This window comes from Psammomys obesus, unplaced genomic scaffold (assembly GCF_907164565.1).
Source record: "Psammomys obesus unplaced genomic scaffold, mPsaObe1.curated_primary_1811, whole genome shotgun sequence".
In the NCBI taxonomy this organism is placed as follows: Eukaryota; Metazoa; Chordata; class Mammalia; order Rodentia; family Muridae; genus Psammomys; species Psammomys obesus.
The window spans coordinates 869208-884692 of record NW_026596125.1 but is presented as its reverse complement, the minus strand read 5'-3'; the positions used below and the strand labels follow the sequence as shown (position 1 = coordinate 884692).

Below are 15485 nucleotides of genomic sequence, written 5' to 3'. Positions count from 1 at the left end.
AATTCCCATTTAGTAGATATATTTTTATGACTCAATGTAATTACTTATGCTTTACCACATTTCATATATAGCATATTTTATATGTGGAGTATGATTGCTGGGTCCATGTTCAGCTTTGTTCTAAGGTGCCAAACTACTTCTGTGCCCATCAGCAACAAGTGGAGATTTTTGCTGTTTAGCATCTTTGGCAATATTTGTTAATAACTTTTTCATTTTCGGCCGTTTGAACAGGTTATGTTAACACTGTTTTGTTGTGGCTTTAACTTACGTTCCTTTCTGGCTTGTTGAAAAGCATATTTTCATGTGTTCATCTTCCATCCACTCACCATCTGGCCTTTGTCTGTCCAAACCCTTTGGCCACTTTTAAATCAAGCTTCTTTCTAGCTGAGTTGTGGGATTTGTTTATATATTCAAGATATGGGCCTTTATTGAGTATGCGAAACAATTGTTTCTTTGACATCTTTTCCCAGTGTGAATCCTCAGTATTCACAGGACTTCCTCAGAGACCACCGGGCACAAATTGAGTGGCCACTTACCTATGGAACTGCAGCTTTACTGGGGTGCTTGTAAATCCTTGCTTTTGCCGGAGAGATTTCATCTGTTTCCAAGTCTGTAAAACACTGTGCAGCAGGCAGAGGTCCTTTTCCCTTTCTGCATCATACAGCTGCTTTGTGTTGCTGCGAAAATAATTGCAGAGCAAGAGTGGGCTGCTAGATTAGAACTGTGGACTGTAAGTCACTGGAAACATTGTAGAACATACTGGCTTGAACTGATCCACTCGCCCACTTTACCCACATCAGAAATGTCTATCTTAAGATGCTTTCCTTTTATCCACTGAAAACCCAGGAGAAATGTGCTCTGCGCAGATGTTATCACTATCCAAAAGTGCTCTGCTAAAATGTGAGCTTTTTGGAAAGAGAGTAGTCTCCTAGCTGAGGAGTCTGCAAGATCCCAAAGGAACACGTAAAAGATGCTGGAAGAAAGGAAGAGTAAAGGGGGCTGGGAGGCCCTGGCACTTTGGTGATGTTTCTTGCTATCTATGTGACACTTAGATCATTTCTGGCTGGGACTCTACTATTCATGACAAAACAGTGTAAACCAGTTAGTGCTTTTATCTACTCTAATACAAAAGAGTGCTCCCATAAGTTTTCTCTTTCCAGCCCCACAGTCACTAATTTAGGAACAGGTCAGATATTTTCAGGTCTCAGAATCTTTTTCTTTATTAATTATACTTTATTTGCTTTGTATCTCCCCTGTAGTTCCCTCTCTCCTCCCCTTCCAATCCCTCCTTTTCTCCTCCTTCTCCATGCATGCCCCTCCCCAAGTCCACTGGTAGGGGAGGTCTTCTTTTCCTTCCTTCTGATCCTAGTATGTTAGGTCTCATAAGGAATTGTCTTCCTCTGTGGCCTGGTAAGGCTGCTCCCCTGTCAGGGGAAGGTGATCAAAGAGCAGGCCAATCAGTTCATGTCAGAGACAGTCCCTCTTCCCATTACTATGGAACCCACTAGGAGACTGAACTGTCATGGGCTACCTCTGTGCAGGGGTTCTGGGTTATCTCCATACATTCTACTTGGTTGGAGTATCAGTCTCAGGGAAGACTCCTAGGTCTCAGAATCTTAAGAGGTTTTGATGAGAAGCAATGATGAGGACAACCCTGAGTATTAGACACTCTAGGAGGTACTCGAGAGTGACTGTTGTTATTTGAAATACTGGAGGGTAGAGAAACTAAATTCAATATTCAACTTGTATCACTTCCTTGTTGGTGGACAGAGTCCATTCTCAAAAGCACTTTTATTAAGACATTAAAACCCACCACCCATGACCATGGGCCCTTCATGGCCTAATCAACTTCAGAGGAGCCCACCTTCTTCCCAATACTGTTATCAACAAACCAATACTGTTATCAACAACCCAATACTGTTATCAACAGCTTTCAGGTTGCCTAGGCTGTGATTTTCTGTTTCAAAGACTTTCTATACGCTTATTTTCAAGTTCGCTGACTTTTCTGTCTGCTCAAACCTGCTTTTAAACCAAGTCCTCGAGTGGGTCTCCTTTTCAGTTATTCTATTGTGAAGCGGAGTTTCTGATTTCTTTGGAAACTCAGTTGTGTTATGTGAATATGTTTTTGTTTTGGTTCCAAGTGTGGGATGTGGTAATGCTTTTCCCCCTTTGGAAAACAAACAGCCCCTGTGAAAAGGTGCATCATGTTTGTCAGCTGGAAACTACCTTGTGCGAGGGGCGTGGGTTTTGCCAGCTGGAAAACATTCTTATGTGGATTCTGAGAAGGGATGCTTTTGGCATCACTACACTTTGCAACGGTTTGAATCGCTTTGCTGGTTTTCACGGAGTGAAATGCTCCAGAGAACTTCTTGTGCCGCTTTGGCAGAGTCTGGCCACTTTTGCTGAATGGAACCACCACTGCTACTGTTGCTTGCTGTTTGCTGCTGCTGCTGTGGTTTGCTGCTTTGCTGTTTGACTGGACTGCTGGCATCCTGATGACTGAGATTGGTATATACCCCAAAGAACCTCACAACCCTAATCAGCAGGAAGTAGCTAAAAGAGGTCTACAGCCCCTTTCTTACTAATCTCCTACCTAAGGTCAGAGGGGTTGGAAGGGAGACAGAGTTGTTTGAGAACATTAAATAAAGTAGGTGTTTGAAAAAATCTAAGCCTACACTACTGTCTTAGTTAGGGTTTCCACTGCTGAAAAGGGACAACATGACCAAGGTAACTCTTATAAAAGTAAACCTTTAATTGGAGCTGGCTTACAGTTTCAGAGGTTTAGTCCATTATCATCATGGTGGGAAGCATGACAGCATCCAAGCAGACATGGTGTTGGAGGAATCAAGAGTTCTGCATCTTGATCTGAAGGCAGCCAGGAGGGACTGGTATTCTACACTGAGTGAAGCTTGAGCATAAGAGACCTCAAAGCCTGCCTCCACAGCGACACACTTCCTCCCACAAGGCCACACCTCCTAATAGTGCCATTCTCTATGGGCCAAGCATTCAAACATGTGAATCTATAGAGGCCATACCTATTCAAACCACCACATCTGCTCTCCAGCTCTAGACTTCCTCTTCACAAATTCTGGAAAGTTTTTCACCAAGTAATCTTTTATCAATAGAAAATAAACCTACCAGTATTTTATCATTGTAGTTCTGTGAAATGTTTCTACACAAACACGAGTCTTAAGACTAGCAATATTTCTGTAATCTTTTAAAGAGCAGGAAGTTCTATGTAAAAAAATTTATATATCCCAAAGCGAGCACAACATGTTATCTAAAGAAGACACTTAATAAATGTTTGATACATGCAGGACTCACTCAAAAACCTACCTTATCTGCCAATAATAATCTTTTAATGATTTTCTGGTTAATGGGTTTATTTCTGTATTTTTGCTTGCTAGTTTGGTAGCATCCGTCAGTGCTTTTAGCTGCAATTAAGAAAACAGGTTTTTGCTCTATTTTATATACTTACAACTGTCACTCTAACCCATCTGTAGAGACTTAAGTCCAGATGTGTGCAACAGAGTCACAGGAGTGTAAATTTTGTCCTCCTACCTTTCATAATTTAATACTTAAATTTAGTAACGAAAACAAGGTAAGACTACATGAATATGTGAGTGGAAGAAATGGTCCTTACATACATAATAGTAAATAAATGTAAAGATGGTTTTTTGCAGGGCAATGGTGGCACATGCCTTCCAGCACTCAAGAGGTGGAGGCACGTGGATCTCTGTGAGTTTAAGGCCAACCTATAGAGTGAGTTACAGATAGCAAAAGCTACACAAAGAAACCTGTCTCAAAAACCAACCAACCAAACAACAACAAAACAAAACAAAACAAAACAAAACAAAACAAAACCCAATCAAACAAAAAAGACAGTTCTTCAAGTCAGTACTAAAATGGTGGTGATGGCCACCAGGCTCGCCTTTGGAGACAAAGAATCAAGGTGGAACTCAATTTCATCTAAGACAAGCTAACTCCAAGTTCCACACACATATTAGAACACTGCATGGAAAAATGTGTATAATTTGGTCTGTCGGATGCCAGACACTATCAGTTGCCCTTAAATGATCATTTTTCTTGACTAACAGAATAAGGATTGATTTGTAAGACTCTAAGGTGGAAATATGTAACCAACAATAATCTCAAACATTATTTCATGCAGAAAACCATGAATATTAACAATAGAGATAAATCCTCAGTAAATGTATTAGTAGACAGTACTCTGTGGAGTTAAGGTGAGATAATTTGCTAGGTACATTAGATAGAGCAGAAATCTATAAATATAATTATTCTCAAGGACATGAATCAACTTCAGAATCAGCTCCTGGATGCATAAACACCACAACCCACACTGCATTGAAACGTGGAAGCATCTTCAGTATTCACAGGTACTAGTCCCATGTTACTGTTAAATTCTCTCACACAATTAGTAACAGGAAAGTCAGGCAGATGAACCAAGTTCTCAGGTTTCTGCACTCGTGTTTTTTGTTTTGTTGTTGTTTTCTGTTTGTTTGTTTCTAAGAGGGTTTCAGTATCTATCCCAGGCTGGTCTCAGACTCAAAGCAGTCTTCCTCCTTCAGTGTCCCAGAACTGGCACTATTGTGTGTACCACCACAGCAGGCTACACTTGTATTTAACAACCAGACATTTATTAAGGTACAATTCATATACAACTTTTTGAAATGCCTGGTGGCTCTGTCAACATTGCATGGTTAGGAAAATATGTACTATCTGATTTCAAGCATACCCAAGTGAATGAGACCTACTTTTTTTTTTTTTTTTTTTTTCCTAAAAGAACATTTGTTAACAAAGTGCTTGGGTATGAGAATCCCAAAGAAGGCTCAGATGAGAGGAGACACAATAATCAATGAATACATCTCTGATGTTTCTTTAGAATTTATGACTCTCCTAGATGATGAGTTAGATTAGTCCCCCAGAAGAGGACTCTTCAGTTTCATAGGAGGTTCAAGACTACTATTCATTTTAATGTAAAATGCTAAATTGCAAGATTTTAAAAGTGCCTCTTAAAGTCACGGTAATTTCAAATGTTGTTCTTGAGTCATAGAGACAAGAGTAGCACCGACTAGTCCAGTGGTTCTCAGCCTTCCTAATGCTACGACCCTTAATATAGTTCCATGTGTGTGATGACCTCCAACCATAAAATTATTTTTGTTGCTGCTATATAACTGTAATTTTGCTACCGTCCTGAATGGTAATGTAAATGTGTGTGTGTGTTTTAATAGTCTTAGGTGACCCCTGTGACAGGGTCATTTTATCCCCAAATGGGTCATGACCCACAGGTTGAGAATGGCTGGACTAGTGGCTGTCCCCTGGGGCAGATCTGGGGAATCTCCTCTACAAGTCCAACCTTCCAATTTGTTCTCACATTTCTGTCCAAACAGGTTAAATATTTAAGCACGAAGGGAGAATGTTCTTCAATAATTCCTCTATACCAAGGGTGTCCTCTCCCACTGTTACGTGTTGGACCCTGGAAGGTCAACAAGAGACCCATCACCTTCTCATAGAGCAGCTGGGATAAACTCTGCTTCTGCCTGTCCTGGAGAGACTCACAGAGCTGGAGCAGTCTGGCACACAGGACTTGTTCTTGATTGAAGAGCGGGTGATGGCTGAACTGCAAGCCCACGATGTTAAGATCTAATTGGTACATTTCCCTGTGACCGTCCATTCTGCTCCGGAAACAGCATCCCAGGTCAGACTTCACTGCCTTTTAAAGAAAAAAAAATATGCACCAAGTTCATCTGATTCTGCTGCCTTTGAAACCACAAGTAACTTTTTCCAGTAAAATAACGTGCCAGGTGCATTTAAATCCCAGAGCGACAGAACTATAAAGGCAACAAGTAGTCCATCTTTGAAATTTATTTAGACACTTGACTGAAGAAAATAGATTTATGTTGTTTTTATTTTTTTATTATAGCAGCTGATTTTATTTAACACAGCATCTTAATCATCTTGCTGTAAATTATTGTCATCCACACCATGACTGTTTATATGGATATTCGATTTTCAATTTACAAGACCAAAAGCAACGTTTTACAGGAAACACCACGGCAAACTGTGTTACAACTTTTGCATTAAGAGTTTTGTCTTGTGATTCAGAGTTTAATGGAATTATCTATTAAAACATTATTTATAAGTGAATAATACTGGTAATCATCTGAAAAATCCTCTAAGGGAAGCCAGACTCTCTAGGTGTTCACCGGACACCATCCCTCTCTATACAAAAAGACTGTCTCCACTTGGATATTAGGCTGAACCTTAATTATAATTGTTTCAGTCTGGAGCTCTTAGATTATATGCAAAACAGTTCATCTGCTGTCTTCAGTTTAAGCATGTGTGCCTAAATACATGTGGCTGACGTTTAGTGATGCAATTTGAGAGACATGGTGAGTTTCTTAGGATGTACAGTCTAATCTAACTCTCAAGACTGAATCCTCTCTCTGGGTCAATCTGTTCAGGTTTGAACAGGGCTTTCCCCTCCCCTGAAGCCCACACTGAAAGTTGATTGCTATTCAAGGTTATCTAGAAGCTGGGCCAAGTTGAGAATTTTAGAAGGTTACTAGTTCTCTTTTCTCATAAACAGATTAACCACTGATTAGTTGCTGCATGCAATTAACGGTACCTTAGTTTGCTCTCTATTGCTGTAATAAAGACCGTGACCAAGAGCAACTAGGAGAGGAAAAGGTTTATTTGGCCCACATTCTGTACAGGCAATCTGATAAAGACAGTGTCTCAGTTGGGTTTCCTTATCCCAGATAACTCTAGCTTGTGTCAAGTTGACAAAGACATAACCAGGACAAATAGATTAACTGGTTGTCTCAAGAATGTGTCATCAGCTGTAAAAACTTGTTTGGCTGAGTCTTGTATGCTTCCTGCCTCTTGCCATGACACTTTGCACTGTCTTCGAACTCGGCCAGGAGGCCATTATGAGACTTGGTCCCTTGACCTTGGAGAAGAATCAGGAGCTTTAGTAAACTTCTTTGAAGCGTACACAGTCTGTGATATTAGGCTATTTAAACAGAAATTGAACCAATATCTTCCAGCCTGCATCCTTGCTGTCACACTGCTCCTATGCTGGAATAAATGCAGTCTGACCCCAAGCTTTGAATGACAGCCTGGATACTCCCGAAGAACTAGCGACCACCAGATCACTCCTAAACCTCTGCTTCCCTACTTTTCCCCGAGTGAGGAACTCCTTACTGGCTTCAATGAGGGAGGAGAAAAGCCATACATGTTTGGTTTTGGTTTTGGTTTTGGTTTTGGTTTTGGTTTTTGGTGGGGTTTTTGTTGTTGTTTGTTTGTTTGTTTGTTTTTAACCATATCTGCTAAGCTTCTATCCTCTATATAATGGCAAACTCAGATTCAGCCTAAGGAGTTTATCAGTATATTGGTAAGCTGGCCATCACTGGGCAAAACACCAGGAGGACAGCAGTTTCAGCTTTTAACTATTAGGTGACAAATTTTTGGAAACTGAAGTTAGAGACGCCTGTCTTGTTTAGTAAACGCAGCACTGGCTAGCTGTGACACACGCTTGATCTTACTTGTTCAAGTGGGAGGACAGTGGACGTTACCTGGTCTTTTCTTGTTCAATACTCACTGACTGTGGCCCTCGGAAGCTATAAAGCAAAGTAACCGAGCAGATGGAATTTCTAATAACAATCAAAGGGTGTGAGTTTACACTGTACGTAAAAGCTAAAAGCAGGAGTGACAATAGTCTATAGACTGCAAATAGTCCAACTGTCACAGGAGTGAAGTACTTTATTAGTTCTCTGTGGCCAAACACCTTCAAATAAATACAGCATTCAGGAGACAGATTTTAATTCAACAGCAGGAAACAGAACTATGGGACACAGGAATGCCTTGTTTTGGGAAATAAATGTAGTCCCTCAGTAGTAACTGCAAGAGCTGTTAAAGTGGTGGCCTCTTCTTCCCACCCCAGCCTGAGGCCATCACAGGAGCTGTCAAAATGGCGGCATCTGTCAAAACAGTGACACCTCCTCAGCCTGCTGCCCTCATGAGGTACGGCCACAGGAGCTGTCCACAGTGGCCGCACCGCCTCTCCAGCCTCCCCAGTGATGAGGAGGTCTTCTCCTGTACCTGGGAAGGTCTTCCCATCCTAACTAATGGTCCTGATGCAGGGAAAAGGGGGTGAAAATGTCACCAATCCCTGAGCTTCCCATAAAACCCAACCAATCCCTGAGCTCCTCATACTCAGGACTTGAAATCTCACCGATCCCAAGAATTCTCCATCTTGCTATACATTACCAAAATCCATCCATTCAACTCATAAATCAAGGAATTATCCTTTCTCTAATTAACCATGGTCTTCGTCACTGTTTTATTTCTGTAAAAAGACACTATGACCAACTCCTAAGAAAGCATTTAATTGGGACCCTGGCTTACTATTTCCTAGGGTTAGTCCATTCTCATCATGATGGGGAGCATGTGGGCATGCATGGTACTAAAGGAATAGCTGAGAGCTCCATCCTGATCTGTAGGCAGGAGAGAGACAGAGACACAGAGAGATGGAGAAACAGAGATGGAGAGTGCAGGAGATGGAGAGAGACTGAGCCTGGCTAGCTTGGGCATTTGAAACCTCAAAGCCCAACCCTAGTGGCACACTTCCTCCAACAAGGCCACACCTCCTAATCCTTCTCCCCGATGACTAAGCATTCAAATAAATGAGCCCATGGGGTTGAGACCACCACACAGGCTGTTTGGTGTTATGCAGCAAAACTGAATGCACTCAGACCTAGCACTAACATTTCTGTTCTGTGATATTTACTCAGCAGAAAACGTACAGAAATGTCCAGTCACAACACATGTACAGTGCCTCAGCAGCGTTGTTATCATAGCTGGATACACCTGATATCCATCAGTAGAAGAACAGATAACCAAAATGTGGTTTCAACTGATTTCTATACAGAAAAAAAAAAAAAGCAAATTACTGCGGCATACAAATAGAGTAATATTTTATTAATCCATTTATGTAAAATGGGCAAAACTAACAGGTAAAGAATAATCCACAGAGCTAAGAGTTATGATGGTGGTTCCTTTGGTTGCTATTCATTTGGGGTTTTGTTTGTTTGTTTTAAATAAAATCAAGTGAGGATCATACAAATTTTGTATGGTGTTTTTCACTTCACATTTTATTTGAGCATTTCCCATCATTAAATAGACCTCAGTCATCTTAAAGATTACTTAACATTTTATAAAAGGTTGGCTTCTGTATGACTAGGCTAATATCCTTAAAGTAAAACCATAAAAATGTAAGTTGTAATTGATATTATAAGAGCCATTATTCAAGCATTATTCCAAACAGAGCAGTGTTGGTTACCTTTCTGTGTATGGTCATTAGTGCTGGGTTCACAGATTCCTCGCTTGTGCTGAGCCTAAAATTCCAAGACTGGCTAATAGGAGAAGGTAGTGACATTATTTCTCCGCTTTCTTCAAACCAACGTTTTCCCTATCAGAGAGAGGTACAAAACGTATTAACTGAGCATTTCACTGAAAAGCAAGTGTCACATGCAATCTGCTGCTGGTTGAACCCATTAGCTGATATACTTGCCTCCTGGAGGCTAAGCAGGCGGTTCTCCATTTTGTTGCACATCTTTTTATATGTCGCTGGCTTTTTCTTGATGTACAATCCTTCATCTTCTAAAATTCGAGGCAGCATGCCTTTTGGCAGTTTACGCTGGCTGACCACTTAATGACAAAACGTGGATAATCACTTTAAACCCCACAGTGGGAGAGCAAATACATACAAGATCAACACGTGTGTGTGTGTGTGTGTGTGTATTTACATTTAATTTTTAATTTATTTTTTACTGTGCCAACATGCACAGAAGTTAGTGCCCTGTAACATGGCGCATTCATGTCTTGTATATTTTGGGGAAGTGTGTTACCTGGAGAACTACTTGGCACAAAAATATTTGCCTCCTGTTTTTTAATCTGTTCTTGATCATCTTCATATTCTGCAGCTTTCACTTCAAATAAATCTGTTAAAATTACTTCTTCCATAAAATCATCTTGGTTTTCAGCAACATTTTGTAAACTGCCACCAAATGCAGAGTGTTTGAAGTAACTATCGTTTACTGTTTTCTGTTGGGTATCAAAAATAAAAATGAGCTTGCATGCCCTCCCCACCCCCATGATCAGTACGTAGACACATGACCAGCCTTCCCGAGGCCTTCCCATTCATGCAGCCCAGAACAAGCGCTAGCTGAAACCATAATACACATTAGTCACAAAATAAAGTGTCACTGAATAAAGAGGAACTTGTTTAAGGTTAACGTTATGTGATATGTTTTTATGGTTCCCTGTTCAATTCTCCAGTAAATGTTGCTGAAATAGAATGCTAACTTAGACCCCTTCTGCCCTCAGGGAAAGTTTCAGACATAGGACTCATATGGGAAGGGCAGGTCTAGTACTCCGAAGTAGCTAAAAAGTACCTAAAAAGTAGAAAGCCTATTCTCTACAAAATATTTAAGAGAAGATAATAAAGAGTAAAGAAAGAAGTCTACGGCAAAGTGGTTACAGTGAAATTCTGAAATACAGGATTACTTATAAAAGTTGTTTTAAAATCTGAGTATAGGTACATAAACATACAATATTGTTGAAAAGTGCCTTTGTTATCACAAGTATGGATCTGCTCACAAAAACTGAGTAATCCTATTGCTTCAGATGACTACGTGATTTAAAACCTTCATCTACTGAACAAAGTATCATCCAACTACATCGTGCAATTAAAAAATCTCAGTTCTGGAAATGTACACTTATGGAAAGTAACAAAATAGAATCACAGAATTATTTTTATTTTTGTTTCGTTTCTTGATAAAGAGACTCAGCATGTTGCTGCGGCCAGGAATTCTCTTTGTAGCCCTAAAATAAAACTCAAGGTCCCCCGCTTCGGCCTCCCAACAGCTGCTGTGAACTGCAGTCCCATCAATGTGTGCTAGCACAACTGGGTCGTGGAATTCTTGCGACTGCAAACCCTTACCTGCTCTTTGAGCAATCCTAGTCTTTTTTGTGTTTTTTTTTTTTTTTGCAAGAATTTTGGAGTCAGAGGATCAACAACTTCTCTTTTTATTAATGAAGAACTGGGTTTTATGATGATATTTTTTCTTTTTTTCTTCTTTCCTTCCTTCTTCCTTCTTTTCTTTTCTTTTTTCTTTTTGGCTTTTTGAGACAGGGTTTCTCTGTGTAGTCCTGTCTGTCCTGCACTGGCTCTGTAGGCCAGGCTGGCTTGGAACTCAAGAGTTCCACCTGCCTCTGCTTCCCGAGTGCTGGGATTAAAGCCGCCATGCCCGGCTCATGATGACATTTTCAAACACAGTTTTTGTTACTTTTCTTCCTCATTTCTCCTCCTTCCTCATGTCCTCCCAGCATTAAAGCAAAGCGTAGTTAGAAATCTCCTGGGTTTGTATTGAGTCGTTCTACTGTTATTCCCTCCTTCCTATCCCTTTTATGAAATTACAGAAATACTTTACATCCACATATCTTTGTGGTGTCTTTTAGGAGCAACATAAGAATCTCCATACAGGGGAGCTTTTTAAACATTCTTTTCACCAACTAAGAAGGGTTCTTTGCCCCTACTAGTGCTTTCATGCTAATGTTCCTCTCCACCGCTGGTAGAGGCCAGGGTTCTCAATCCTGGTGGCTGAAGATAGTGGGGGGCCCAATTCGGCCCTGACGTTTTGACCCACAGGCACCTTTGGGAGGCTTACCTAACTGTCCGTTTTAGTCTGAGCCAAGTTACCATCTTGACTCAATAAGCCCTGTCTGCTCAACTCTTTCTCTTTTAGTTCAACCCAGCTGCTATTCCAGGTTGTCACCTTCCAGGTCCTCAGCCTGCAGCTCACAGCAGAACATTCCTGTTCTGTCAGCTGCTGGGTGACAGGGAGTCTAAGCCTAGGAAGATCTAAACGTAGATGGACATAAGTGAGTACTGTGACAAGTGAAGATGCTGTCCCCACCTCTCTCGAAGGAACATTCCTCCCTGGCTATGAAATGATGAGCAGAACACTCTGAGAGCTTCCTCAAACTTCACCCTGGGGTCATTGATTAGATTGGACCACGCATCTTACTCCCAGCAGGAAGGGGCCATACTCAAATTCAGCCTCTTGTCAAATAGATTTCTCGATGTTACAGGGACTGTAGCTTCCCATAGCCTTCCAGCAGGAAGATAGCACGTTCAGCTAACTCCAAATAGCATCCATTTCACCTGGATTCCAGCATGCCTCGCTGGACCTGGGCCCCCACCTTTGCTGAACTTATTTCATCCTTGCTATGTGAGAAGGAAAATGTCCAATCACAGCACATGGCTCCTGCACTCTGCTCAGTGGGAAGAACAGGGACAGACGTTTCTCCTTTCCCAGAAAATCCTGTCCCCTAGCCTAGATCTTAAGTTGCTGGAAGATCAGCTGACTTTGTATTTAAGACCTTGGGAAAAATTGAAAAACAAAACCATATTTTTGATATTAAAATATTCATTGAGTACCTAATACACTCCAGGAAGAAAATAGACAAAAAATATGTATTGGGAAGTACTGAGAATTATGAAGAAAAATATAGCAGAGTAAGGTCACAGAGAATTCTGGGCTGGGTGGGCTATTATTTTAGATAGCACTTTCAGGCACAATATTTTTAATCCTGTGTCATTCAAGCAGACTCCCAAAGGTCGTGAGGGATACAATACAGATATTGAGAGGAGCTTTCAAGGCAGGTAAATAAGTGTAAAGTCTCCAGGGCTGTAAGTGAGGAACAACAGGGAGCCATGTGGCCGGGCTTAGATGGTAGAGAAGGGACACAGAAGAAATGAACCAAAGACAGGTTGCTCCTAAGGGGCCAGGGCAGGCAGGCCTTGGGGAATGCTGAGTGGACCTTTGCTTTCCTTGTAAGTGAAACGGGGAAACTTTTAGAAAGGGCTAAGCAAGAGAATGGCCTTCCTTGTAACAGGATTGTTCTCAAGTGTACAGCGAATTCAGTGGGAAGGCTTGGCAATGTTCCAGGTGAGAGACTCTGATGGCTTAAACCAGGACGGCACCTGGGAAGGTGGAGAACCGTGGGTCTGAGGATGGGGCAGTCTGAAAATGGAACCAGCAGACTTGTGATGAACTGGGTGTGAGGCATGAGAAGAACAGAGGATCAAACATGGCATCCAAAAAGACTGGCTGGAGAACTGGGAAGATGAAATCGTCACTTACCAGTTCTTTCTGTGAATGAGTGTCGTGTTTGTATAAAGTTGTGGGGTGCATGAGCACAGAAAACATTGTGAGAAAAGGTTAACAGAAATTTTCTCAGCGCAGAAGATTTCAGATGGTGTTTATTTTTCTGTATGAAGTTTCTGGGTAGTGTTTGTGTTTTATTTGTTCAAGATTTTGAAATAACAAGTTTCATTGCTGTTTGGTGGGGTTTGTCAGTTTTGGTTTTTGAGTCAGGGTCTCACTAGACAGCTCAGGCTGGCCTTATCTCTTGAGTGATGAGATTACAGTCATGCCCCTTTATGAGCTGATGGTACACATCTTTACCCTGGAAAAACAGTGACAACAACAACGAAAGCAGTAAAAGGACCACATCAGAACATATCAAAACGGAATGGAGAGAACAGAGGAGTCTGTAGTTTTCTGTGAAGGAACAAACACCAGAGACATGAGGAGTAACGGAGGCCACAACTCTCCATCACAACTAAAATGTGAGCAGATACTTTTTAGACAACAAGGAAAACAAGACACATAAAACCGCAGGCTGAGGAGGATCTGATACCCACACTTTCTTCCTCTGTGGATGCTCTGCTCTCCCAACTTAATTCCCTTATCTATAGTATTTAAACAATAAAGATTATCTCACAGATTTGTGTGTGTGTGTGTGTGTGTGTGTGTGTGTGTGTGTGCATGAGTGTTGAGAACAGCACCAGGTGTTGTCCTCAGGTGCTCTCCATCTTTTGTCTGGGACAATCTCTATTGGCCTGGAATTTGCCAAGTTGGCTAGACTGGGTCTCCCTGATCCTCGCGGTCTCTGCCTCTCCAGAGTACCAGTATTACAATGTATACTCCCACATTTGGCTTTTCTACCTGGGTGCTGGGATCAAACCCAGGTCCTCACAGGTGCATGGCAAGCATTTTAGCCCCTGAGCTAGTTCCCTAGCCCTTACATGTGAGCGTCACATATCACAATCCATAATGATAGTATCACTGAGCATCTACTAAGCACTCAGGAAATGGTAGGTATTGTGATGATGAGCTCAACTCCAAGAGAACAGGAAGCCAGACATGAGGGGGCATGCCTGCAATTTTAATATCAGGAGGCTGAGTAAGGAGGGCCCAGAGCGCCCGTTTCAAAACAAAACAGAAATACACACAGGCATGCACACACATACACACACATACCTCCTGTCCAATGCCTTTCATCCTATGCCTTTTGTTTGTTTGCTTGTTTGTTCAAGACAGGATTTCTCTTGGCTATCCTGGACTCACTTGTAGGCCAAGAACTCAAAGAGATCCACCTGCCTCTGCCTCCCTGAGTGCTGGGATCACAAGCGTGTGCCACAGCACCAGACTCACCCTGTACCTTTAATAAATAGCTGGTTTAGGGGAGAGTGAGGATATAAACCAAATCCTACCTGCTGTGAAGAGCAGCTCATGGCTGAGTCTTCTTCCCCACTCACGATGAAAAATGAAAGACCTTCATCCAGCATGAATTCAGTCTGGGGTTAAAGAGAAGCAGATCAGTGGTTATTGTCGGAATGAATGCATACTGTTGGCATGCAAAGGAAGAAACGCTTTTCTATGCTACTGAAGAAGGCAGCTTAGTAGAGGGCAGGAAACAACACAGTAGTTGTGTGTGTGTGTGTGTGTGTGTGTGTGTGTGTGTGTGTGTTGGTAACTTTGTAAGAACCAAAATAGAGCAAAGCCAAAACCTTCTCTGCTCTCTCACCCTAACCCGAATAGCTAGAGGATTTTTTTTTTCAGGGTGTTGTGAAGCATTTCACAATGTTATATTTCACATGCTACATCTTTTTTTAAGATTTATTTATTTTTTATGTATATGAATGCTCTGTTTTCACACACACCAGAAAAAGAAATCGGATTCCATTATAGATGGTCGTGAGCCACCATGTGGTTGCAGGGAATTGAACTCAGGACCTCTGAAAGAGCAGTCAGTGCTCTTAACTCCTGAGCCATCTCTCCAGCCCCCTAGCTAGAGGATTATTTCACAATTTAATCAAAGTGTGGCCTCGGGTCAACACTCCCCATTTTCAAGTTTTCCTGTGGACACGTGCTCACACTCGCCCACATGGACCTTGCCATCCTATTCCCACAACATTTGGTGGCATATTCTTAGTTACAGACCAAAAATTAACTAATTAATGTATGGGTTTTGTTACAGCAGCTTAGCCCGTACTCTAACACAGCTCCTACCCCAAATCTTAGTCATTTCAAATATGCCATTGCACATGA

General features: G+C 41.6%; 1 protein-coding gene across 1 annotated transcript in view; it reads right to left on the bottom strand.

Annotated features, from left to right (window-relative positions):
* Cc2d2b (coiled-coil and C2 domain containing 2B) overlaps positions 1 to 15485 on the bottom strand; it is a 73702-nt gene that overhangs the window by 49179 nt on the left and 9038 nt on the right. Inside the window, exons 6-12 of the mRNA XM_055591615.1 lie at positions 14648 to 14737; positions 9933 to 10128; positions 9596 to 9732; positions 9365 to 9493; positions 5525 to 5734; positions 3337 to 3434; positions 537 to 677 (exon numbers count right to left, since the gene is read on the bottom strand). Of these exons, the coding sequence (XP_055447590.1) occupies positions 537 to 677; positions 3337 to 3434; positions 5525 to 5734; positions 9365 to 9493; positions 9596 to 9732; positions 9933 to 10128; positions 14648 to 14737 (1001 nt within the window). The remainder of the gene's footprint in view (positions 1 to 536; positions 678 to 3336; positions 3435 to 5524; positions 5735 to 9364; positions 9494 to 9595; positions 9733 to 9932; positions 10129 to 14647; positions 14738 to 15485) is intronic.